The sequence below is a fragment of the Cenococcum geophilum genome (genome assembly GCF_001692895.1).
Source record: "Cenococcum geophilum 1.58 unplaced genomic scaffold K441scaffold_56, whole genome shotgun sequence".
NCBI classification, from domain to species: domain Eukaryota; kingdom Fungi; phylum Ascomycota; class Dothideomycetes; order Gloniales; family Gloniaceae; genus Cenococcum; species Cenococcum geophilum.
In genome coordinates this window covers 977,029-1,002,874 of record NW_027137614.1, presented here as the reverse complement: position 1 = coordinate 1,002,874, position 25,846 = coordinate 977,029, and the positions used below count along the sequence as shown (strand labels likewise).

Here is a 25,846-nt window from a genome sequence, read left to right as displayed (position 1 = left end):
TGAAGTCAGTTACGCTTCAGTAATGCTAGCAGCTCAGTTCTAGATGCTTCTGCGAGTGTGAAAGTTCCAAAGGCACTCATAAGTGAATGAATAGGGAGCTATGGATCAATGATAGTCGCTATAATACTTTAATTATGCTTCATTAATTGAAAAAAAAAATTTCATTTAAAAAAAAAGGCTCCAGTAGCTTTTACCATGCAACAGTGTAAGTAGAAATGTAATCATCTTACAATAAGTCTTCTGGTTTGGCTTGGAAAACCCGAAGGCTATCAAAGCGTCGGAATAATGTTCCTAGAGTAACATACAGTTCGCAGTAAGCTAGTCTAAATTAGTTTGTCAGCGGGTTCATTCATATTGTGACAGAATAACAAAGACTATACGGCATCCCACACATTGCCTTGTCCCTCTCCCGAAAGGTACCATGTGTTTTTCCAGTCTCCGAGAATCCGCTGGATCCAGCCATCTCTCTGGTTTAAACTTCATGGCATCGGGAAATATCTTTTCGTTGCGGTGCATCATCCAAGAGCTCATTCCAACAATAGTCTATGGGATACGGGTGTAACTGTCAGTATCTTATAGAATTCATTCCAAGAAGACGGATATTTCTCACCCCTGGAGGTATATAATATCCATTAAACGATGCACCAGGCTCAGGCGTTACTCTCGGAAGGCGTCCAACCACACCAAACGATAATCTCGCATAACGTTAGCTTTTAGGGGACTTTAAAGATTTAGCTAGAGTTTTAATACCGAAGTGCTTCCTTAACGATACCAGTCTACGCAAATTAAAAAGATTTAATATACTGTAACACTACGGAGTCACTCACAAGATACGCAAGTTTCTCAAGAGTGACAAAATCTAGAGCAGAACTTGAGCTTGGGAATGCCTCGATGAGCTCAGCTTTGACCTTTTGATAAGTGTTCCAATCTGAAATGACATGATACGCGGCAGTAATCATAGCATTGCCAGTGGTATCTGCGGCCGCTGCAAGCAAGCTGTGAACTTCATCTTTGAGCTCCATGGTAGAAGGAATAGGCTTTCCATAGTTCTTTTCTGGATCAAGTAGCTCGGAGAATATAGTTGGTCGGGATGATCCAAGCTTTCCGGCTTCCATACGAGCTCGTACATCTTGGATTTGCTTGACTCCCTCCTAATAAGGTAAGTAATATTACCACATTTGGGATTATGAATATGTAATTTACCATTTGTAACCCTACTACATGACCTAAAGGTTCACTCAATATAGGCGCCAGCCATAGTGGAATTTTCAAAGCTAGATCTTGTAAAATTTCAAATTGCTGAAGAATCCACATGGCCGGACCTACCCCGCGAACCATAGTAAAGAACTTGGAACCAAGATCCGGTGAGTCTAGAAGATCAAAAGATTTGTCAAAAGCATAGTCGGTAATAACATCCACAGAGACTGAGCGAAAGGCATGGTGCAGGTCAACAGGTTTCCTATTTCGAATACCAGTTTCCATCAGTTTGATTAATTTGTTTGCCTTGCTCTGGACCACACGTTCAAGCTTGAGGACCATCTTCCGGGAAAAAATTGGGTTCAACATAGCTCTCTTATGCTTGTGGACCTCATTACTTGGCGTAGCAAAGGTCGAATGAGGAATACAAAAGGAGCCGTAGAAGGTGGGGCTCTTCCAGAACTTTGTGCCCATGTGGTAAATTCTATCGTAGTTCTCCGGGTCGCTAAGATGGATCTCGTAGGGGGTAATCCGTACCACGGGCCCTGTTAGGTTAGGGAGGAACCTCAAAGCCTTCTAGATGAAGAAAACAATGGCTTTAAAAGAAAAGTAGTTGAGGATTTAATAAATTGACTGCAAATTTGACTTCGCCAGTGATAATAGTCTTGAAGGTATCCAAGGCAGAAAATTGTCGCTTAATATAGAGATTCGTGTCCTAATCCCACAGAGGATAGAGTTTTGGGACTTACCATACTGCTCATGAAGTCTACCAATCTCCTTATAATACTGGCCGCTGTAGTATGTTTGATAGAATGTAGTGACAGAGGGTAAAAACGGCCCAGGTATCTTTGCAAGTGGATGGAAACATCGTCGATAAATGACAATACCGACTACATGACAGAAGGCAAAGGTTATGATCCCAATCCACCCGAGCGGTATGATGGAGGTTATTGGAGATAAGATGGTTGACGATGTTGGGCGGTCATTTCCTATCGGAAGTGGAGTGGACCATGACGGACTTTGGCAAATATGCAGTTGACCAAGCGTGTCTGGGGTAGAGGTTGCTTGCCCAATTGCATAAGGCTAGCATGAGATATGCGGGCAGCGATTGAGAGCTCGCCGTGGACCACCTTACTGAATACGGCCGAGGGGCAACTTCCTCTCCTCCGAACGCCATACGAACCCGCCCTCTCGTCTTCATTAAACCAAACTTGGCATATTTCCATCGCAATTAGATTGAATACAAACTCTATAACGTAAGACTTCATTGAGCTTTACTGCGCTGCTATGAGTATCTATGCCTACGCATTTTCCTAACTAAAAGTCTAAGGAGGAGCGATTGGACAATATCAAGCCAGAATCTTATGCCAGAACTCTATATATACTGCAGTTTTCTCATCTGCAAGTTTTTCGATAAGACAGCTCCCACACAAAAGAAGTTACAACGTAAACCTTATACACTAATGAAGTATCCCTTGACCCATCAATTCGCATCTAACGGTTATCGATAAGAACTAGCCAATCAATCGAGCTGAATTTAACGCCTGTACTGAGGAATATAAAGCCTTTGATTATATAGTAATTTGATAAACACGCCCAATTTTGGGAGTTAAGTTGCTAGCACTTATCCTTCTTGTAGAACCGTATTTTGCATTGTAGTAGGTAATTAATTGATGGAATCTATATAGATACACACGTTGTTTAAAACTGTTGTTTGCGCACGGACCACTTACACGTAGGACGCTGACGGGTCAAGGGATACTCGTTCTCTGATACTGGAACCTGAAATCCTGCAATTCCAACGTAAAATTTTACAACATGAATGGAACACAAACGCCTGCCCTGTAGTTCCTTCGTGAGTCTCCAAAAATATGAAAAATCATAACTCCTATATGCCACAATGAATCAAGCATACGCATAACTCCATGGTCCAAAATTTCTCATTCTAAATACTTCCTCCACCCTTCTCGGAAGCAAACTCTTTTACCCTCTTGAGAAACGCCAACAATGAACTTCTCCCATCTCGCATCTTGACCCGCACCGATGACTAATAGGGATTCGTTATTAGTCCAACCTATAAGACCTTTAGGAGGCCTCCCACCAGGCACTCCAGGAATCGGCGCATTCCATGTTGGGGATTTGTTGGTGCCACGACCCCCAATGCCCCAACCTAACGGTTCCTCTCCCATTTCAAAATGAGTAGAAGCGAAAGAGTAGGTATCTGAGAAGGTACGTGGTAAAAGAGGAATTTTCGATAAAACTCCCCATTTATGTTGAGAACCAACATCCGGCTCGGATACTGAAGGTGCGGGAGAGTTTCGGTTTTTATCCGAAGAACTTTGTTCGGGGCGTTTTGGATGCGGCAGGTCAAATATATGTAAAGTAGATTTATCCGACGTCACGGCCAGAAGTGTATTATCGGGGGAGATGGCCAGGGAAAATATGGTGGCTGGATCAAGTCCACGCCGCATCTCGCCAAGTTTTGTACAGTTGGCAGTAGACCAAACACGGACCAATGTGCCAGTTTCGCTTGCGGTAGCTAATATCTCTCCATCGCGGCTGAGTTCCAGTGCTCGGAGCGGATTCCCATGAGCTGGTATGATGCTCACATTTCGGGTAGATAGCTCCACAAGCTGTACTTGACCCGGCGTTCGTCCTGGAAATGCTATGATCTTTTCTCCTAGACAGCAAAGCCCAAAAGGATTGTTTGTAGTTTCGAAAATAGCGATCTTCTGAGGAGGACTCGAGAATTTGTACAGGTTCACGCTATTGAGAAGCACAACCACGATGTAAGATCGTGATAGTCGCACTCGTTGTACTGGCGTTCGGAACTCAAGAGAGAGTGAGGCTGTCTGAGTCGAATCGTTCCATATTATGACCTTATATCTAACGTCAGCTTCTCGACCCACCAGCACCCACTCTCCGTCATCTGACATGCTGACTTTGTTTTGAGGGAACTTTGGCTGCTTTCCTCCTCCGACCAAGGCAATATATTTGGTTGTATTCAGCATCTCAGCACATCCGATGCCGGTCCCGAGATCTAAGCGACTCTATCAGCGACGACACTGATGAGGAAGCGTTTTGGAAAGGCTTCAGCGGGATGGGGGTAAGTTTGGCGGCGTACCTCGCGCTACTTTCATATCGCATGATTTTGCTGAGTAGACTTGGTGGGAGAATGTATCAGTACAGCACGTAGAAGGACTCGCGACACTTACTGCGGAAACCCGTCTCGAGCGCAACGGAAAAGCAACTGTTATCGCCATTGAAGGATGCCGAAAGTGCAGCAGGCCCAGTGGATTCATCTATAACTGGTCGTGTATTCATGGTGAAGGTAAAAGTGTTACGACTAGACAGTAGATACAGTCAAAGAAGCTCTGGCACAGAAGTTACGCCAGTAAATCCGGCTGGTATCGTTCTCGGACAAGCCCGGATAGACGAGGTCCTTAGGACAGAGTTTGTGTGGTTTTCACGATGGCTCCATGGCGACGATAACACAAAAGACTCTTCGTCTGCCCTAAATAGACACAGGCAGCCAGGTGACTCTTTGGTTGTGAGCAACCGTGAAGACTTCATTAAGCTTAAACTTCACGCTCGGTTGGCGGCCTGCAGGCCTGCTAGTCTATGCATGCTCCAAATAATGATTCTTCGTGACATCTGTGTCCAGGGTTGCTTTAGCCGTTCTGGCATGTGGAATCTCGCAGTTTGAATAAGTATACTCAAAGCATTGGAGCAGGCGCTTTCGATGGCGGTGTGACAGTACTACGCTTGTCACGCAAGCGCTGCCTCCATTACAAAATACAATCGAATACTCAACTGTTCCGTTTCCATGGGAGCAATTATAGGGAGCAACGATTCGGACTATGCGCCAGACAACGGGTGGACGTGCGCAGACAGGGTCCTTAGCGAGCCCCTTTGCATTGAGAAGGAGCATCTGCCAACGTCCCAAATTTCCCCATCAACATCTCCTCGAAGTTCATCACCAACAAAACTCGCATCTATTGGCGATTCCCGCTCTTATCTCAGTCACTGCTATTGTGCTGAGCCTGAATACCTTTGAAAACGTATCACTCGCATATGTCCTCGCCCGCAATGAGCTCTGTACGACCTCCTCAATCCTTCTCAGACTGGCCGCATGCACCTTACCCACCAGCCTCCCCCACGCATACAGACATCAATGGCCATGGCGCATGCGCTGACTTTTCCCTAGATCCTCAAGACCCGCAGGAAGAAGAATGTCAAGAAGGGAATCCAGTTCTGCTTGATGGTGTGTGGCGCCTCAGGAACAGGTACGTGTCGCCGGACTGCTTGGCCATCCGAGTTTCTTGCTTAAAGCTAACGGTCTCATCACCTAGGACGAACTACATTCGTAAACACTCTCTGTGGCAAGAAAGTCCTCCAGCACAAAGACTCTGACGACCCAACCACCGCGCATATTGAAGAGGGTGTAAAGATCAAGCCAATCACTGTTGGTAGGTTGTTGAATGAGGCAATAAGCAAGAGTTGATGCTTGGACAACTGCTGATGCATTTCGACCAGAATTAGAACTCGACGAGGAGGGCACTCGTATCTCACTGACAATTGTTGACACACCTGGGTTCGGCGACCAGATCGACAACGAGGCCAGGTAATAGAAGGCGCGATCCAAATCAATGCTCCTATGCTCACGGCACGTACAGTTTTTCAGAAATCGTTGGATACCTCGAGAGACAATACGATGACATTCTCGCTGAAGAGTCTCGCATTAAGCGTAATCCTCGGTTCAGGGATAACCGTGTGCACGTCCTCCTTTACTTCATCACTCCTACTGGTCATGGGTAAGTCTTCTAAGCAATTAATATCTAAGAGCATGCTAACCAACTTTCTAGTCTCCGCGAGCTTGACATTGAACTTATGAAGCGCCTCTCACCCCGTGTCAACGTCATTCCAGTCATCGGCAAGGCTGACTCGCTCACGCCTGCAGAACTTGCAGAGTCAAAGAAGCTCGTCATGGAGGACATTGAACATTACCGCATCCCGGTTTACAATTTCCCTTATGATATTGAAGAGGACGATGAAGATACGGTTGAGGAGAATGCCGAGCTTCGCGGGCTCATGCCGTTCGCCATTGTTGGGTCTGAGGAGGTCGTCGAGGTCAACGGCCGGCGGGTGCGTGCTCGGCAATACCCCTGGGGCATTGTTGAGGTGGACAACCCCCGCCACTCAGACTTCTTGGCTGTGCGAAGCGCCCTTCTCCACAGCCATCTTGCCGATCTCAAGGAAATCACGCACGACTTCTTGTACGAGAACTACCGAACGGAGAAGCTCAGCAAGAGTGTCGAAGGTGGTGCTGCTGCGTAAGTTACATATTCCCATTACCCAATCCCAGCAAAACATCTCTTGCATGTAAAATGCATATTGACAGCTAAATAGGGATTCGTCGATGAACCCCGAAGACTTAGCCAGCCAATCGGTGCGTCTGAAGGAGGAGCAGCTCCGTCGTGAGGAGGAGAAGCTGCGCGAGATCGAGGTCAAGGTGCAGCGCGAAATCAACGAGAAGAGGCAGGAGCTCCTAGCACGTGAGAGCCAGCTCAAGGAGATCGAGGCCAGAATGCACCGGGAGCAGAGCGGACAGCCGGTAGACCATGACGCCGAAGAAGCCTAAACGGCTCCAGCAGGGGATCAGGATAATTATGGTGGTGGGGGGAGGGGATAGAGCGCTTACAGTGAAATTCAAGATTCGGTAAGTAGGTGTTTTGTTGCAGCGGGCGTCGGTCGCCGAAGGGGCATGCACTACATTTTCTCAACATCGAGAGAGCGCCTTTTGTTTGTTCTTATGGATAGTCTGCACACTCAGGAAAAGTCATGGAGCGAGCGAGGTACTCTTCTTACCATGGGGTTTCGCTGACGACAGCTATACCTCCTGTCTGTTTTGTCCTGACATGCCTTTTTCATTTGTTTTCTTAACCTTCGATGCTTATTCCCCCTTTTGATTTGCATGTAGGAAAGTAGTAATTCACTTTGACCCTCTATAATATTACCCTGGTGGTTCTACATCAACTTTCTTCCTACTTCTCCCGATGCAGTGAATGATGGACCACAGGGCATGTATACCATGACAAATGGTGAGAGGATAGTCTGGGATAACATCCAATGATCAAATAACTCACGTGGCGTTTCATATTCTAGCTACGGCAGTAGACGCACTGGATCCTTGAAGCAGCACATCTGAAAATCCTACCATGATTCTTTTCACATGCAGCCAAGAAGAGAAGGTCGGATTCCAGCTCCACCATTCACACACACGAACACACCATTAACCTCCATACTCTGTCTGAATCCAGCCCCACTAGCCCGATCGGCCCAAGCTCAGAGCAACCTGACAGGTGGAGGCCTGGGCCCAAACACAAGCCATCCGCAACTTCCCGACCATAGCATCTCCTTGGCGGGAGCGGCCATCGTACCCGTGTGAGCCACGTTGTTACAACGGTTACAGAATCATGTCCATGGGTCACAAAGGGTTGGCCTTCTACACGCTCATCCACCAACGGCAGCCACTTGCGCGTGTGAGAAAACCTCGTGGCGGGGGGCGCCGAAGTAGTGCACCCAGCAGCGGCAGGTGGCCTCTTTTCAAAACGATTGGGTTCGATGCTGTGCCGTCGAGTCCGGAGCAGTGGCAACCCTTGTGCAGGCGGGGCAGGTTCCCCGTTTGCCACAAAGCTTTCTCTCGCAAAACGCGCGAGAGGTCGAAACTCGAGGCAGCTAGAGCGGGGACGGTAAAGGGCTCTCTGTGCTGACGGCAGCCAGCGGGACTCTGCAGCGGGACGACACCCATGACACTCAAATAGGCGCTTGATAGAGGATCCAGCAATGCAGAAAAGGTGGATCGCATTCCGCAAGCGGGCATTTACGAATTGACGTCTACTCACGAGACTCCGGGTTGCAACGGCGGGTTGGACGAAAGGCATTTCAAGCGTGATGGCGAACTTGAGTTCGTCGATCCATGGCGATTGGATTCCAAACAGGTTGAGGCCGGTCCCAACAAACATTGTCGCGGTTTCCGCGGCTCCAGGACGGATACTGATAGGTATATACAGCATCCAGTCATGGTGTGTGTGGAAGGCGAGCAAAACTCGCTCTGCGGGCTGCCGGTGGCCCTGACATGACTTCCAGCCTTTCCCGTAAAGTTTATGGGCCCTTGCAATAGGGAGGGTCTGCCCAATATTGACGCTAGAGATTGACGAGCCACACAACTGTGCATAAGGGTTACTCAGTATTATAGATGTCCACCAATCACAAGTCAGCTTACGTAAGCTTAGATGATGTACGTCTGAGGCGCTGTTTAAATTTTTGTTAGGATTGCCCCGTGATTTTATATGCGATTCTCATACAAGATTCGCACCTCTTACTAAATTTTAATCTCCTAATTAACCACCACCCGACGCAATATTTTAGATCTTTACACGACAAATTAAACGCTGTAAAAAATATTATAATCAGCCTAGTGGATGTTGCTGCATTTTAGTTTAAACAAAGCACCGATTATCCCTTCCAACGTCAGCGTCCTACGAGAGGTAGCCCGTGCGCGAACGCCAGAGTAGCCACTGCTAGCTCTAAGGACTTTACCCCTTCAAAAATATGCGTGTGGTCACGGAGCCTTGATCCCATTGATTCTATTGGCTAGCTCTTATCGATAACCGTAGGACGCATTTTGACGCTGGAAAGGATAGAGGCAAAGTTATTAACCATCGCCAATTTTTACCGTTTGGCCCCCTACCTTAATATTTATAGTAGAAAAGCTATAATCTAGCCAATATATTGCCTATAGATCCGCTTTACATGTTCCTAACCGTCCAATTGCTCCCATATCGCCGCTGCCGTTCTATTATTTATATCTAAATATCCTCTTATTTATATCTGGTAAGTTATAAAGCTCTACTGGAATTTTTGTATCTATGCTAATACAGAATTAACTTATTCGCGATTAGGTGTAAAGCCACGCGAATTTTGACTATTTCCTGATCCTGGCTCGTCGCGCTGCAGCAATAATTGGCGTATGGGAGAGAGGTGCAGCTTGGCATTGTACCTCAGCGGGTTAAGGGATAGTGCGGGGTTAGATAACCTATATATAACTACTTTAAGCTTAATTATATTAATACCTCTAACTCCGTCACTATCGTCGCGCGCGACGCGACCGAGTAATGGCCCTCAGCGGGTCAAGGGACACAAATCAAAAATTAGACGGTGTATTAGACCTTCTAACGGTTGTTTTCTTAATACGGTTTAGCGTGATAGTAAAACCTCGGTAGAAGGTCTAGGAATGAGATAATCAAAATGAGAGATTCTATATAGACTTTGTAGAGGCGATGCATATAGTAAAGTAGATCTACGGTTTTGCAAAGCTAGTAGATAAGGGGGAGGGATAAGGAGTAGCTTTGATCGCGAATTATTATAATGCGACTGGTAGAACGCAAGAAAATTGTAAGAGTACATATTAGATCCCGCAACAGTCGCGTAGATTCGCGAGCACTGTCTGTCTTTTTGGCCATATGGCGACGTGGAGCGGGACACGATACAAAAATGTATTCACCATAGGTTAAACATCTATTCGAAAATTCTAATTTTAAATACTATTAAATTCGCTGTATTAAGCTCTACAGTGTGATACACCTATGTATGGCATTTGCCATAAGAGGTGAAGACCGTGCTTAGTTATCGAGATCTAACCAGATACGTCGTCAAACCACATATTAAACTCTTCACTATTGAGGCTGACGATTCGCGGATGTAACTTCTTAACTAGGTCTAGGTTGTGGCTATGCACGCCAAAATAGCGTCAATTATCGAGTGCAATCTCTGGCAGACCCTCCCTAATGGAGGCACACCTGCCGAGAATGACGTGCAGCACACAGCAGCAGCAGCACACACACAAGCAACAGTTAGGAAATGCCAAATTGTGTTTCGGTTCATGGCACGCGAGTATTGTTACATTTGCAATACCTTTGTTATGTGAAGTCATGGCATATCTCTTGCACCTCTAGAACCTCTCCGCAGCTGGCTTTTGCCGCTCCTGCTCCTGCTCCTGCTCCTGTTCCTGCTGCTCCTCCTGTTGCTGTGACCTGCTCTGACCCAGCGTGCACTGCTCCACTACTCCACTACTCCACTAGTCCCCTAGCCGACTCCACACGCCAAGGAGGAATTAACAGGCATGTAGCGCATCAGCCGCTCTTTTTTTTTGCGAGTCACCGTGCGGACGGTGCCCAGTTACCCGCAACGAGGCCAGCTGACAGTCTGGCTGTCGATTGCCGGCGCGCTCGGATGGGGAAGCGTGAAAGGTGCGAAAAGCGTGAAATGCGTGCACGCTGCGGAGCCTCCTCTCGTCCCAGATTCGCCGCAGCCAAATCGATTATCCCCGCCTTGGTCTCACTCTATCCCCGTCCAGCGCTGGCAAGATGATGGCCGCGCCTGTCTCAGAGCATCATCGCCTGTCCCAGCATGCTTTTCACCTGGCTGGCAGGCTCCCGTGGAACGCTGGACGATCGTCAGCTGATAAGGATCGCATGCGGGCGTCGGCCCAGGCGAGAGCGAGACGAATCAATAGCGTTGGCCAGCGACCGTGCCAAGCTTCCACTCCCAGGGCCGAATTCGAGTGCCTGTGGCCAAGATGGGAAATGCATCCCTGCGCTGGCTTTCAGATGGCTCGCCAATCGTCGTGCACGAGCCAGAGGCACTGCGAGACCGCTACACTTCCAACCACCATGGGCATGAGTCCGAGCAGCGGATGCAGGGAATGACTTCCCCCCGACCAGACCATTGCTAAACTTTTGCCCCAACTCTGTCTACTGCTCACCTAACGTTGGACCTGCGCTTTTAGCGGGCGGCCACGGCGCCTGACCTGGAAATCCCTCAGAGCAACCTGTCATCGCGGAGGAACTTATTGAATCACACATCTGTGATATGCTGTCAAGCACACGCCGGCTCCATGGGCCGGTTGACTTTGTCTCTGCTGTCGTCGTCGTGGCGCCCTGGAGGGGTGGTGAATGTGAAGGTCAACGTCTTCACTTAGCCTTTGGGAAAGCGCCACTGCTGAGCTCGCATTTTTGCATTTTTTTCATTTAAGAATATAATCTTTTTTCACGCTGCTTGACTGTGCTCTTTCTCTGCTCCTCCCACCAGTACCTGAATCTTCCTTTTCTGTCTTAGGCTGATGCCCAAACCTCAACTTGATTCCCAATCCCCCGCCTCGATACTATTTACGGCTTCCGTTACGTCAGCGCTGGCTTGCTATGGCCCCTCAGACTTCAATCCCGCCTGTGCGTAATTTCGTGCAAAAGCCGAGCTCCATTCCCATGCTGATATTTTGACCCGGAAGGCTGCGAACATTCTAGGGGTACGTTCACTACATCTGCCTGCCGTAGTGCAATAAGTAATGGATCCCTAACCAACACACTATGGACACGTAGACAATTGGCACTGGTAAGGAGACTCGCCACTTACAGTTCATTCGCTCTTCACTCACATTCATCTAGTGTATGTCAAGATGGAAATGCTCTAGGAGACTGCAGTTGCTGACGCTTTCGGGCGCGATGAAGGTGCTGGTGCGTTCAGGTAAGGCCTCCATTGACATTTATTCTCTCAGCATGAAATATATGGGGGAGAGTGTTGAGGTAGGCTAACTTCCACTTGTAAGGCCTCCATTGACATTTATTCTCTCAGCATGAACAAAAAGCTAACATCGTGCCACCAGCTCATTCCTCAGTATGTGTGAGGCTGTCTGAAAACGTGAGAATATGCTGACCATGTGAAGAATATGGCACAACTGGCGACTAAAGGAGACCGATGGTCTTCCTGGCTTGATGGTCATGCTCTGGGCTTCATGTATGCGCGATATATACGTCCTATTTTGCAGGCACAGCTGAAATATGCTAGGCGCTGTGCCATTCGGCATCTATTCCGTCGTACAGGCCAGTTCTGATTGACTCTATCCCACACATGACTTTTCTAACAACCAACAGAACTTTAATATCCCAATCCAAGTCCAGCCGCAGTGCTTCGGTCTCCTGTGCCTAGTTTGCTGGGGCCAAACACTTGTTTACCACAAGTGAGTTCCTGGAATGCCTCAGCTACCTTCGAAGTTTACTGATTTAGTTACAGTGGCTGGAGAACTTGGACTGCCTCATTAATCACCATCATACTGGCTGTTGGATTTGGAGTTGTTGAGGCCATTCTGATTCTAACCTTACGAGTATTATTCTCAAAGCTCTCACACTATGAATTCTTTCTCTAAATTCCTCTAGGGTCCCTATTCGAGAGGAGTCTCCTGGCCTCTCACCATGATCGGCGTCATCGCGTCTGTTATCTTAGCCGCCGGCCTCATCCCGCCATACTATGAACTAGCGAAGCGTGGAGGTCGGGTTATTGGCATCAGTATGAGATCCTTCAAAAAGGCAGCCTATCCAAGATGTAGAACATATATTGACATTGTTTAGACTTCATCTTTCTTACCATAGACTGGTTTGGAGCGTTCTTTTCGTTGGCGGCACTAGGTATGGCTAGTCAAATACGTCCCGTAGTTTCAGAACTTAAGAGCCCATTTACTAATTACTCTTTTAGTTGCTCAAAACACATTTGACTATCTTGGCGGAACACTCTACATTGTCTGGTTCGTGATACTTCATATATCCCATGCTCCTACAGCGCCATTAAGCTCTCTTAACCACCGGGATTTTGTGCACAAAATCCTTTTTATTTCCGTATTTGATGTTTCAAAATTTGGGCAACTTCCTAACTAAACCTCGGAACTTCAAACCATCTTATCTCACCTGTCCTTTATCCAATATTACTAACCCTGGAAGCGCAATACCGTGCTAATCTCCGCGCTAGTCTCTTCCTCGAGCTCGGCATATTCGCCTCCCAATTTGTCTGGCTTTATCGCACTCGTCATATACGGCATGCCGCCAAGAAGGCTGGCAAAACCTACGACGAATATATGGCTGCCACATCTGATCCTTCAAGGCCAGATACAGCCGGCACCACAGATATTGTTGATACAATTCCAAGAGAATCGTTTGAGACGATTGCAACATTAGAAAAGTGCAAAAATAAGTCCGATATCACTCGAGCAGGTCCTTCCTTGGATCTCCCAGACCTCCATAATATCGATCTTGAGAGAGGGGTCCGAGATGCTGGCATAGCAGCTGGGGAATCTGCAGGCCGAGCCTAACATTTAAGAGCAGGGCTGTAGTAGCTCCGCTTTGTTGGCTTGAGGCGCCAACAGCTACTGCTTTCCCAGATGAATTATGACATTATTCAATATTCTCGAGGGCTGCCGCATACCCTTGCGTATACTTAGTTCCTACTTTCAAGCTTTGTTGTACCGAATACCAAAAGTGCACCGATTGACTCCTTACCACCTCTTATTTGCACGTTGAGCTTATCTTTCTGCTTCCTCTAACGTCGAGAGTATCTTTTTGGGGTTTTCTTGAAGTTTTATTTCCATTGAAAAGAAAGAAAAGGCTGGATGTCTATTTCCGTACTACGTTTATGTATTACCCTTTTGTTTGATCTTTTTTGGTAAAATATTTTCTAGGTCAGATAGAACTACGGCCGGCGTTAAATGATTTGTGTTTATGGTTTTCTGGTACTTTTACTAAGTGGACTGGTGCGGGGTGGGCTTTCAGAGTGGCAATGTAAGGGAAATTGTTTCTGGAACTGATTGATATATACAACTAGATGAAAAGCAAGTGCTGGATAAGCGACTGGTGGTATGAGCTGGAAAAGGTCGAGGCTGTTGTTTGCTTGACTACGGAGTACGGTTGGTATGGCTGGTAAATGGAGGTGGCCGAGGACCGGCTAGGGTATATGGATCAAACTTGAGGAGTTACGGAAATCTGAAAATGCTTTACGACCCTAGGGCGCTGTCTCGTATCGTTGTTATGATGAAGTTGGAGTTGTCTACTCTAAACGTAGTGCCGGCCTCCTTAATCTCACTATTTGCTGCTTCAATGATAGGAACTTCATGACAAAACTTAGCTTGTCCTCCGAAATCAGAAGAGCGATGACTGGTAAAAATGAATTGAGACTAGTTTGGCTTGCCTACTTAAAAGACTTCAAGTATTTCAATGTCAAATCTAGTGTGGTCTCTGACGAGAGGAGGGTGGGTTTTTATGTAAGAAGCCAAGCCCCCAGCCGGAGCGTGCACTCCCGAATAGCTCTCACGTCTACGAGGGCACGTTCGCAAGCATGAGGCGACCACTGGCCGCTTCAAGGCCTTCTGAACGCCGACACAAAGCGGGCCCTTGGCATCCACGGTCGAAGCTCATGCAGCGGGGTTCTTGGCAGCCACGACTCCCTCCCCGGCACTTGGAACCTCGGTGGCAGAAAGCTCACCGTTAAGCCATTGCTTCGCCGTCTTTGATACCAATACGGAGCTGTATATCCTTTTGCCCTTGGCCTTCTTCAATTCCGAATGCCCTCTATTGACCACCTCTCTCGACCTTGCTCAGTAGCCATAGTTATGTGTCATCGCTCACCGCGGCCTTTTCTCCTAGTTTCACTCTCACAGTCTTATCTCCGCACCAATTTAGCAGTAGCTTCAGAAGTCCAGCCAGCGCTTTAAGTCCTTCTTAACAGTCTACATATTCCTCTAAACTTCAGGCGTCAGGTCTCCAGCAGCCGCACCTATTATCTCCTCAAATCCCCCACTCTCGAGTTATCGACATCATGGCTACTCTCGAAGCAGCTCCACTCCCTTCTCCTCCATTTTTCACCATCCCCCATATAGATAACTTCCGCGACGCAGCGCTCTATCCCGGCGGCCTCCCTACGTCCACCGGCCACAAAGTCCGTCCCGGCATCCTCTTCCGCAGCGCCGAGGTATCCCAACTAGATAGCGCCGGCTGGACGCAAGTAAAAGCAATTGGCGTAAAAAAAGTCTTCGACCTACGCTCGAGGATCGAGGTCGAGAAAGGCTGGCGAGGGGCAGTAGACGGCAAAACGCAGGAGGTAGGAGAGGAAGGGATTCCAAAAGATGTTACGGGTGCGAGGGATGGCTGGATCCATATGGTGGAGCAGGAGGGCATCGAGAGGGAATGGTGTCCAGTTTTTGCGGATGACGATTACAGTCCCGAGAGACTAGCGGATAGGTACATGAAATATATGGGGGAGAGTGTTGAGGTAGGCTAACTTCCACTTGTTATTTGCACTTTGTCTTTGATGTGGATGGCATGGTCTAGAACCAGTATAGAGTGGAAATGGGCAAAAAGATGACACATCCTATGCCAATGAGAAAAGCAAGGGTCTGGGGTGCACAATAAATGAGAAGTCAGAAGGACAACTCCTCTCAGCGACCTTTGGAAAAGGTTAGCAGAGGAAGCAGTGTGCTTCTTCATCATCACTCACTCGCGCCTCTGTGCGGCAGTAGTAGCTGGTTCTAAAGATTAATCTGGAAGTTAAAGATTCCGTATTACTCTTTCTTTTTTCATGCTGTATCACCTCTACCCCTTTTCGTTCTATTTTGTAACCCATTCCCCCACCAAGCTAATTATTCTTTCAGGGCTTCGCACACGCTTATCACGATATCCTCACCCATGCGGGGCCGGCCTTCCGCACCATACTGCTCTATCTTGCTTCTCTACCACCTCCCTCTCCTCAACGCAACTCATTATTCCTCTCTAACTCTCCCTCGGCCCCAATCCCACCCCTCGCTACCTCTTCAAAGCCTCCCCTTGGCGCGTTAATCCATTGCACTGCAGGTAAAGACCGCACCGGCATCTTCTTCGGCCTAATACTCGAGCTGCTAGGTGTGCCAAGAGAGATAATTGCTGCGGAGTATAACCTAACCGAGCAGGGTCTGCTTCCCGCAAGGGAGAAGTTAGTTGAGCGGCTGATGAACAGCCCGGACTTTAGGAAGTTCACGCTGTCTCAAATAACCGGCACAGGTATGAGCATGTCGGAACTTGCAACGCTGCTACAGAAGAGGGGCCCGCATCTCGGCGGCGACGAGAAAGTCGGTGGCGCTGAGGAAGAGGAGATCCGGCCCGAGGTTTTGGAGAAAGGCCGTGCGGCGGCAATGAGAATGCTCGGCGCCAAGAAGGAGAGTATGATTTCCGCGTTAGAGATGATTGAGAGGGAGTGGGGCAGTGCTGAGGGCTATATGCGAGCACTATGCGGATTGGGAGATGCAGAGATTGAGCAGTTAAAGAAGGTTTTGGTTGTGTCGAGTGAGGAGGCGAAAGTTGCGCAGGCGGGGGTTGTTGGGTCTGGACGAGCAGATGGGTTCAAGCAAGCCGCTTCATAAAGAGGGAGTAGGATAAAGACGATGCTTTTTTTAAAGCAAGATGGGCCTTTGGGAGGATGGCAAAAGATATAAAACAAAACTAGGCACATGAACATCTGCTGTTGAAGAAAAAGGTAAGCTGAAAGCGACTTGGCGAGATACAGTAATCTGAATACCAAATGATAGGGATACTATTTCTCCACATAGACTATTTCGTCTGACTAGATGAATTATTCCAGGAGCGGCCAGACGATAGAGGAGTGTCTGAAGTGCGCTTCTTTACAACATCGGATCGCTCACACAAATTTAAGAGATATCTTTATGTTCGTCGGTTGGCTATTCCTTGTCTCATATGACTGTCAAAAATTCGTATATCGTTTGTTATGTGACCGTCCATAGTTTCGATTGCATGGAACCGCGGTTTAGTTTTCGTGGGTTCAAAATTGAGTATTGAAGTCTGAGCAAATTCACACGACTATTATTGCCAATAGGGGTGTCGACATAATGACGATATAAATTTGCGGTTTTAACTCTTAACCATTGTAGTAATTATACACTTCCACTCAGTTCCAACCTCCATACGGTCTTGGTTGACCTTGCGGTTTTCGCGCCGCGAATAGACGAATACGCCCATACGGAGTCAATTTCGAGCAAACCACCGAAAGGCCAGATAATAGTTGCCAGCACATCGATGGCAAAAGAGACTGGTATTAGGCCTGCGGCAATCACAGCATCTCTCTGTGCTTTAGTCTTCGACTGCATCATCGAGTTAATGAACTCACTTCTGATTCCTCTTCAGTACCAAGAATGGTAGCTGGGTAGATCAGTGCTGTTATCAGTATTGAGTATTGATTACTAATATTGAATATTGAATATTGAACGATCAATATTAATATTAATACGATATGTTCAATACTAAAAGATATTAAATATTAAATATTTTTAGAGTTAAGGTGGTAAAATAAAGGTAGATATATCGGTAAATAACTCTCGGGCCTCCTTACAATACGTATATATTTTAAATTTAATAGGTAAACCTATAGAAAGTAAAATTTACTAAATATTAAATTAGACTTTATAAGACATCGCGCATAATATTATTAATTTTAACGATTTTTACTACCCCCCCTACACTCTGCCCTTAATTAACGCTATACCTCCCTTATCTACTAACGTAATTAATAATAACGATATATTATCTTCTGCTATTTCTAAGCTTAATTCTAATTAGTTTACTTACTCTAGCGGCAATAATAACGCGTTAAGCGACTCTATACTAGCAACTACCCTAAAGTCGCCTTATAAAAGGCGCAAGTTAGCTACTTCTATATAGCAGCTTGCCCGTAACCCTCTCCCTTATAAAGCTATTTACGATAGTAAGAATTAAATATGGTACTGCTTAATATATAAATAGAATTCTGCCTCCTTAATATCTGTTTGCGCCTACTTAGCTAAAAAGCACAGTATAGAGATTTAAGCTAGAGAGGTTTAAGTGAAGTAATTATAAGAGGAGCGCCTCTTAAATATACTAAACAGCTTATAAGCCTCTAGACAGGTTAATTACGAAGCTTAAGAAGAGCGAACTCTTTAAGCTACTATTAATCGCAACGCCTTTAATAAAGCTCTTATACAGCTTATTACTATATAAAGTCTACTATATAATATAGCTACCTAGCTAGAACTACACGCGTTGCTTATAATAGTTAATTATACTATAAAGGAAGTTATAATTAATATAAGAGTAACTATACTAAAGCTAATTAAGTAGTCGTATATAGTATATCGCGATATCCTAAAATTAAAGCTTTAAAACTCTCTCTTAAAAATCTACTTCTTAATTAATATATAGACGTTACTAAACTACTATTCCTTTTAAGCAATTATTACTTATTTATTAAAGCAGAAATAAGGTAGTTATAAAAGGCTCTGCTTACTCTACTAGAACTTCCCTTATATAGTAGTAAGGACTAGGCCGTTGCCTTTCTTTATATCGCTAAGAGCTACAATATTATAGGTAAGATTGGCTATATATACAGCAATAATCACGGCTTAAATAATAAAATGTATTGCTTTATTTTTATAGGCCTTTAGAAAAAAAAGCTCCCTTATTAGGACCTAGTTTACCACTAAATTTAATATAGTGGCTACGTTATTAACCTTACCCTTTAGGCCTTCCTCTACCTTAAAGATAAAGAAGCAATTAATAAAGCCCTTTAGTAAGTTTAGCTTAATAAGAACTTAATAATTAATAAGAAGCTCGTATAGAAGATAAAGGAGGCATAAGCTATAGGCTAAAGAGAGATTGGTATACTTAATAAAGTTTATAACCTTATTATATATATTCGCGCGTTAGAGGCTCGCTAGAATAAGTTTAAAACCTTAGCTAAGTAATTAATTCCTTTAGATAACAATACCTAGTGGAACTTGTAGTATACTATACTTAAAGCTATTAAGAGTAAAAGTATTTAAACGGTAATTAACACGTACTATTGCGATTAGTATAAAAAAGTAAAAGACGACTGTCTCTTACTAGAAGATTAGAATATAATTAATAAAACATACGCTTTTTTAAAGCCGTTTCATAAGGTAACAATAATAAACTAAGGCAACTTCTTATTAATTAACCAGACGCTATATATAATAGATATACTTATTAAACACTATAAGCATTTAAAGGTAAGCTTTTTAGTTATAACTAAGGCTCTACTAATTAGTAATTAATAGGATTAATATTATAAAAATCTATATCTTCTTACTGCTATTATTATAAGCTAGTATACCTTTAATAAATACTATAAGCTTACTAATAATACTTCCGCATACGCCGCTTTAATCCTCCTTTACCCCTTATATTAGAAAGTCTATATTAAGAGACACTAGAATAAGAAGTGGTATAAGTAATTATTTACGGCAGTAAGGAAGCTTTAGGAGGAGTAATATATATATTATAAAGTTAAGCCAAAAGTTGCCTCTACTAATTGCTCTACTAAGCCTTTTAAAACTAAATTCTATATATACATGCTTAATATCACTAATAGCGTAAAAGACAAGTATAAAGACTTTATTAAATTAAAGCCTATTTTAATCTAAGGCACGGCACTATAGTAGTGGCTTAATCTAACTTGTAGAGCTAACTACCCACAACTTTCTTAAATGGCTATTAATATACTATCTATACCGTTAATATTGGTAGAGGTAGAACGAATCTTCTTAGGTATACAGCGAACAATCTTATAGGACCGTATATTACTAGGGAGTACAAATATTAAACATATGGAGTGCTTAAAGAGTTGGCTACTAAGTAATATTACCGCCGGCGGGAGGCTTATGGCGACGAATGTAGTATAAGAGGCTTCTAAGCTCTTAGCAGAATCTAGAAAGCAGCTAACACCTACTACACTACGCCAAGGATCACGAACTTAATGGTAGTAGTGGGGGGGCGGTTACGGGGGAGCAGCTAGTTTAAAGCCTTACTAAAGCTTAGGGGCGTATAGGGCCTACTTTTAATTAAAATGCCATACCAAGACTGTACTATATTTAATATTCAATATCTTTTTAATATTGAACTACTATTCAATATCAATATCAATACGGCCTAATACTGATATTGAATATTAATAACAGCACTGGGGTAGATCAGCACCATTTCTTGTAATCCTAGTCTTATAAGTTGTCTTGCCTTCAGAAACACTATCCCCAGCGTGAGAATCGGTGTGCTGGCCACCACTTTTCCTGTCATTCACAATGCGGTTTAGAAACTCCAGATTGGCTGACTTGGTCTGCGACATGGCCCAACTCATGCCATTTGTAGCTTTGCTCTTAACACCTTGCCAGCTTGCCGTCTTAGCGATGCTGGTCTTGCCCGATCGTACATCTTCCTCCCATTTGCGGTGTATTTTGTGCATACGATCTTCCTTCTGACCTTCTGGCGGCTTGGATAGCGATGGAATTGGATTGGCGTGGAGTGGAGTACGCCAGCGCTCCAGTGGCCATCCAGATGTTTATACCTAACTAAGCTTAGCGGTTACCTAAACAAGCTAGCACGCTAACTCCGCGCCAATTGGCGTGCTAGCGCGCTCCAATATAATTCCATCACTGGTCTATGAAGGTATGGCTTTAGGGGAGGAACAAGGTATGCAATTAGTTTTTGAGGATCGCGAATATAATGAACTGGGTCTGATGGATCATCATCTCCAAAATATGGCTGGCTCTTTGTGGCGGAAGCGGCGGTTGGCACCTCGTGATGTAGGAAATTGGGGGTTGAGGCGCGTAATAGCCCTTTGAAGGTAGCGAAGAACGGCCTGCCATTACCCAGCACATCGGCCTCCTATTCCCACCCTGCTCCCTTGATAACTTCCTTTAGTTGCCTCCCCGCTAACATTCTCCCTTACACAGCGGTGGTATAGCCTACAAAGTTGTCAGACTCGCTGCAACGTTCCAAAAGGATGGCTCGGTAGTGCCAGTTTACACCTTAGCAGTGGTCCCAGTGATGAATGGATTGATATTTTGACTAAATATCAATGGTTATCATTAAGGGAGCTAAAATATCGCGATATGAATGGATATTCGCGATATGGCTTATATAAGCTACATAACTAGTCTTGGCATGGTGTTGTAGTTATTTGTCAAGGTCGACGGCTTCCTAGAGGCCCTTACCCCCCCCCCCCTTTATTGCGGGCAAGTATTAAAATTTTTACTCTTGCGTATATACCAGAATGTAGAGCGTACGATTAATACTACGTATACGCCTCAGCATCCTTTTACTACACCACGAGGCTTTAGCTTTCCTATATATATTCATAAGCTTATGGATATTCATTCATAAGGATCTTAAAAAATCCAATCGTTATCATTGCTTATGAGTGAATATATCGTTAAGAAGCGATGGATATAAATATCATTGGGACCACTGCACCTTAGTAGATAGAAGAATTAAGCAACACATGCCCTACATTTTGGCAGACTACGCTGCTCACAAAGTGAACATCTATTAGAATAAGTGAGGAAACTAACCAGCATAGTGATAGTAGCATTGATTGCGTGAACCGTAGGGGTGTAAAGCACAAATACTTACCTGTGGTGTTCTGACAATATGCTAAGGCGCTAATGCCAATTCCGTTGTAGACAGTCAGGCGGTCTATAGCTACCGGGATGCAATAACGAACTATTATGACTATAGTAGGAATGCGCCATGCTGCCAGGGCCCGTGTTATTCCGGTAAGAAGAGCTACATTCCTTCGACAGAAATTAGAGCTCGAGATATTGCTGAGAAGGATCATAGAGATAGCTAAGGCCGTACAGGGAACTTTTTGTGATAGAGTCTAAGCCAGTTTAACAGAAGCTGACTTAGACTATTCACGGGAGAAGAATTCAACACCAATATAATACTTGACCGATTTTTGATTAAGATGGAATGATAGTCACACGAGGATGCGGAAGTCGAGTTAGGAAGGTATTCTCATAATACTAGCGCTAGCAATTTCAATAAAAGGACTGAAAAGTAACACCTGTTCTCGCACAGCTCAAGGGTATCTTATAATGCTGTGAATCAAATCGCCCTCAAGTTCGAGCTCTACGTTCACCTCGCTTCATTAACGTAACCGCTAAAAGATGCGCCGGAAGCATGAGAAGATAAGCACGGGATAATCATCTATCCTCTAGTGTATTTTGCAGCTGGCATGTGTAAGGACTGTGAGCGAAAAGTAATCTTACCATGCCACGCGACCTAATCGTGAGTGTAAAGAGTTGAAAACGCCACATAGAACAATCGTGCTAACCGTTTGGTAAGAGGTATGAGGGGAGGGAAGAAAAGGGATAACTGCAATGCGAATGCCTCATGAAGGCTTATCGCACCCAATTCTACCCAGCAGCTCTTTTCGGTCACCATGGCCAGGAATACTAATCCCACTTGCCATCCCGCCACCTCCTCTTCCACCACTCCGCTTGAAGGTCCTTATGCCAGGGCTTGTCCGTCGCGTAAAAGTCAAAGATTCAACCCCAACATCTTCCTCTACTGGCGCCATGCCAAGGTTAGCCTTGACAATCCCATTGAGATGAGACACTTTAGGCTCAATAAACTCTTCAATATCAATTTCGTCCTCTTCTTCCTCTCCCTCGTCATCAGAGCGCGAGTCGTCCGCTCCACCACCATTCACAACTTTCCAAGCTACGCGCATAATCATAGCAAACCAAATTAGCGCAATGACCTGGAGCGCAAGCAGTAGTCCCAGGAAACTCGATCTGATCCTCGGATTCCAGCAAACGAGGCCTTCAGGGTCGAGATACGTTTGAAAGATATTCTTCCAGATGGCATTACCTCCATCTTTAACATATGCCTCGGGGTTGGAAGTGGCAGTAATGACGATGCCGGTGTCAGAGTGATAGCATGTGCACGGGATACTGTCAGCATATATTGACCAGCAAACCATGAGGTAGAAGACGTGGCGAGTAATGAACCAGACGGCTATAAAGATGCCAAAGGCAATGTCGCAGGCGGTTGTGAAGCCGAGGTATTTAAGCGTTTTGGCAGCCTAGAATGGAATATTAGTTTGTCCCCTCGAATATCCCAACTCAAGATATTTGGTGTTTACTACGGATCTCCGGGTTAGACTTACAGGAAGAATGATGTCTACAACATCCATAACGCACAAAATTACGTTACCAACCCTCATTTGGTAATACCCATAACTCATGAAGATGAGAGTACTCGTGATGATATGGTGCGTAAACATCTGTGCGTAGTCCTTCCGTCTTTCCTCAATATTCACTACGAGAATTTGTTGCAAGCAGAAAGCGAACTGGACTAGGTAGTACCACTTGAAAAGAGAGTTCATTTTCCGGGTGGGCCAGTGCGTCCACATTTCCTTTAGGTTGAACCAGTAGGTTGAATGATACATGATATACTAGAAATAGAGAAGTCAAAAGGTGGCCTAAGGTTTTGGGGTATATAATTGAACAAACGACGCGGATTGGGAAACGTTTGTGGGTAAGACGGACGGGAGACTAACCATGCCCAACGTCCAGAACACCGTATAATATATTAATAGCCAAGCCTGTTCAGCAAATCTGATCTTCTCCTTTTTGGTCTTAATACCTCCGAAGCTGGCGAGAGGATACAGGATGTGATCCATGACCGTCGCACGAAGGCCGGTAAAGACGACGATCCAAAATACTACGAAAGGGAGATCATCAATTCCGGAGGTGTAAAGGCCGCTTTCCGCATCGTAGTAGGACAGGTGGAAGAATTTTTCAGTCCGTCGCCTGGCGCGTGGGAAGCAAACATGGGTTAGGAAAAGGAGGAGGAGGAGGTTTATGGAGAGACCTGATTTTGTAATTAGTTTCAGTCCGATAAATCACCTCAATTGCCTGATATACCTGTCTGGTGCTCGCAAATCAATGTGCAGAGCGTCGCTGTAAGACTCTCATCTTTGGGGTTTTTTTTGGCTCTTTTCACAGCAAGCCGATGAACACCACTTTCGGGAGCATAGCTACCATAAGGTTTTAGGGAGTCAGTTCGTGTAGGCGGGGCATTCTGCTGCTCTTCCAGTGCCCAATTGGAATCAAAAGGGGTGGCAAAACCGTTGTCCGCCTGTGGAAATGCCTCCTTTGCAGCCATGGGGTTGTTGAGGTGGCGGGGGTGGTATTAATTGATTCGGGACTAGAAGGCGGAGCGCATAGAGAAGCGTGTAAGGCTATAAAGGCAGGAGAAGAGGTGAGATAAAGGATCGGTTGTTATGTTGAGTCTTCCGGTTTGCGGGGAAGAACTTGTTTCAAGATGGGCGGTGTGCTAAGACGTTTTACTTTGTGGGCGTTGATGGATATGGATACAAGTGGAGGGAATGCCGCTGAAAGATAGCAAAAGGCGGGGAATGGAAGGTCTCGGAATAGCGAACGACTTTGTTCTCTTTAAAGGCTGGCGAAGGGGTTGACAGGGTATTTTCGAGATATTTGGTGGTCTCGAGATCTGCGATTCAGTTCTGGTGTCGCTCTTCCCAGCTCTGTTCCAAATGCCAAGAAGTTCCGGCTTAAGCGATAAGCTCCACCACCAAATGCGGGAGTATCATCTGCATTCGGCCACCAATCATCTTATCACATGGCGATAAATCGTGCCGTATTTGCCTGTCCCGTAGATGAAACACCCCACGCAAAGAAGAGTGGTGCAGGATTAAGAAGGCCTTTCAGCGGGAGATGGGAAAGTTATTGTAGAAGTGACAGAAAGGTTTTTGGCTATAGTACAATATGGATCAAAGCAACTTAATCGCAACGAGCATTACAGGCAAAGAAAACAATTGTTGTCAATGCGCCATTCCACCAAACTTCCAACTTAAAGAATGCACCAGTTCGAGTGTCCGTCCCCATATAGAGTAGTGTTTCTACCGCGTATAGAGAGCCTAATTGTTGCTTTGAGAGTTAAGGATCCGGAGAATAGCCAAGAACAAGTTGATTACATCAAGGTAAAGCGAGATTGCTGCTGCAATCTCCTCTTCGACGTGGTAGTGTCTTATGATTAGTTGTGTATCCACAAGAATATACCCGCTAAAGATCAGTGCAGCAACAACACCGTAGCCTAATTCGACCTTGCTGGAATATGGGAAGAACATGGACATGAAGCCGAAGAGTACCAATACCCAGAGAGCTCCGAAGAGATACGGCATCCATGATGTGAAGTCATACTTGGTCTGGCAGGCAAACAGACTTAGAGCAACGAAGATACCGAGTGTAAAGATGAGCGCTTCGACCACGATCTTGGCATTGTAGAAGGAGACTATGACTGAAATCGAGTATGCTTCGAGGACTGTGAATCCAGTAAGGAAAAGCAAATTCGTTGGATATGACTTGCGCTTCCAGAAGGTAAGTAGCATGAACCCTATAGCTCCGAAAAGTGAAATCCACATCATCCATTGGTTGCGCTGGATCCAATCTCTGTAACCTGTGCTGAAGAAGGAGACAGAGCTAAGTAGTGCAGTGGCAAAAAGTTGGACAGTCCTGGACAGTATATCAGTCTGGATACATTTTGAATCGAGATTAAAGTAGGATAAGTTATGTTCTTACAGAATCGCATAAACCTTTCGAATGAAAGCCATCCGAATGTCTAGAGTAGCCTCTGAGACAACTCCACCGAACTATAAAGCATATTAGCCATCCAAGCTCTCGCCCGAAGTGCATTTAGAGTGTTCTTAAAGCCTCTAAATACCTTGAAATCATCAGGAATGTTATCATCTTCGCTACGCGGGACTCCTCCGAGTAAGGCTGCCTGAGTTGACGCCTCGGCTTCGTATGACGGCGGAGCCTGGGAATAGTGCTGCTCTTCCAACGAGTCGCGTTGGGGTGCGGCCTGATACTTAATGTTTCCTGCCATGATGAATAGAGGTCTAAAGGAGATGCCAGTATCGGTTG

The 25,846-nt window shown here is 45.4% G+C and overlaps 7 protein-coding genes across 7 annotated transcripts; 3 read left to right on the top strand and 4 right to left on the bottom strand.

Annotated features, from left to right (window-relative positions):
• Nucleotides 1-5: 5 nt before the first annotated feature.
• On the bottom strand, nucleotides 6-2,423 carry K441DRAFT_690033 (benzoate 4-monooxygenase cytochrome P450; the record flags this gene model as incomplete). The annotated part of the gene is made up of 9 exons (XM_067652353.1): nucleotides 6-75; nucleotides 231-318; nucleotides 393-543; nucleotides 611-695; nucleotides 751-776; nucleotides 828-1,151; nucleotides 1,204-1,742; nucleotides 1,947-2,087; nucleotides 2,381-2,423. 9 exons carry the CDS (start codon nucleotides 2,421-2,423, stop codon nucleotides 6-8), a joined length of 1,467 nt encoding a protein of 488 aa, XP_067499010.1.
• A 414-nt stretch (nucleotides 2,424-2,837) lies between these two features.
• On the bottom strand, nucleotides 2,838-4,719 carry K441DRAFT_667637 (putative phosphatidylinositol 3,5-bisphosphate-binding protein). Its single transcript, XM_067649876.1, has 3 exons — nucleotides 4,413-4,719; nucleotides 4,322-4,360; nucleotides 2,838-4,237 (listed from the first exon to the last, which is right to left on the bottom strand). The coding sequence occupies exons 1-3, from the start codon at nucleotides 4,519-4,521 to the stop codon at nucleotides 3,138-3,140; spliced, it is 1,248 nt and encodes a 415-aa protein (XP_067499009.1). The 5' UTR covers nucleotides 4,522-4,719; the 3' UTR covers nucleotides 2,838-3,137.
• A 414-nt stretch (nucleotides 4,720-5,133) lies between these two features.
• On the top strand, nucleotides 5,134-7,204 carry K441DRAFT_667634 (cell division control protein 11). Its single transcript, XM_067649875.1, has 7 exons — nucleotides 5,134-5,295; nucleotides 5,405-5,483; nucleotides 5,550-5,666; nucleotides 5,734-5,821; nucleotides 5,874-6,011; nucleotides 6,063-6,530; nucleotides 6,607-7,204. Exons 1-7 carry the CDS (start codon nucleotides 5,287-5,289, stop codon nucleotides 6,836-6,838), a joined length of 1,131 nt encoding a protein of 376 aa, XP_067499008.1. The 5' UTR covers nucleotides 5,134-5,286; the 3' UTR covers nucleotides 6,839-7,204.
• Nucleotides 7,205-11,174: 3,970 nt separating this feature from the next.
• Nucleotides 11,175-13,794, top strand: K441DRAFT_279098 (uncharacterized protein). Its single transcript, XM_067640919.1, has 13 exons — nucleotides 11,175-11,486; nucleotides 11,546-11,563; nucleotides 11,637-11,649; nucleotides 11,766-11,781; nucleotides 11,921-11,931; nucleotides 11,981-12,051; nucleotides 12,103-12,137; nucleotides 12,189-12,274; nucleotides 12,328-12,418; nucleotides 12,471-12,600; nucleotides 12,663-12,719; nucleotides 12,787-12,835; nucleotides 13,057-13,794. Exons 1-13 carry the CDS (start codon nucleotides 11,381-11,383, stop codon nucleotides 13,394-13,396), a joined length of 1,023 nt encoding a protein of 340 aa, XP_067499007.1. The 5' UTR covers nucleotides 11,175-11,380; the 3' UTR covers nucleotides 13,397-13,794.
• A 1,101-nt stretch (nucleotides 13,795-14,895) lies between these two features.
• On the top strand, nucleotides 14,896-16,471 carry K441DRAFT_584100 (uncharacterized protein; the record flags this gene model as incomplete). The annotated part of the gene is made up of 2 exons (XM_067644533.1): nucleotides 14,896-15,348; nucleotides 15,728-16,471. 2 exons carry the CDS (start codon nucleotides 14,896-14,898, stop codon nucleotides 16,469-16,471), a joined length of 1,197 nt encoding a protein of 398 aa, XP_067499006.1.
• A 5,418-nt stretch (nucleotides 16,472-21,889) lies between these two features.
• Nucleotides 21,890-24,416, bottom strand: K441DRAFT_667629 (LAG1-domain-containing protein). The gene is made up of 4 exons (XM_067649874.1): nucleotides 23,825-24,416; nucleotides 23,458-23,771; nucleotides 23,065-23,352; nucleotides 21,890-22,980 (listed from the first exon to the last, which is right to left on the bottom strand). Exons 1-4 carry the CDS (start codon nucleotides 24,063-24,065, stop codon nucleotides 22,285-22,287), a joined length of 1,539 nt encoding a protein of 512 aa, XP_067499005.1. The 5' UTR covers nucleotides 24,066-24,416; the 3' UTR covers nucleotides 21,890-22,284.
• Nucleotides 24,417-24,566: 150 nt separating this feature from the next.
• K441DRAFT_644971 (transmembrane BAX inhibitor motif-containing protein) lies at nucleotides 24,567-25,808 on the bottom strand (the record flags this gene model as incomplete). Its single annotated transcript, XM_067646777.1, has 3 exons — nucleotides 24,567-25,435; nucleotides 25,502-25,572; nucleotides 25,644-25,808. 3 exons carry the CDS (start codon nucleotides 25,806-25,808, stop codon nucleotides 24,841-24,843), a joined length of 831 nt encoding a protein of 276 aa, XP_067499004.1. The 3' UTR covers nucleotides 24,567-24,840.
• Between the last annotated feature and the right edge of the window lie 38 nt (nucleotides 25,809-25,846).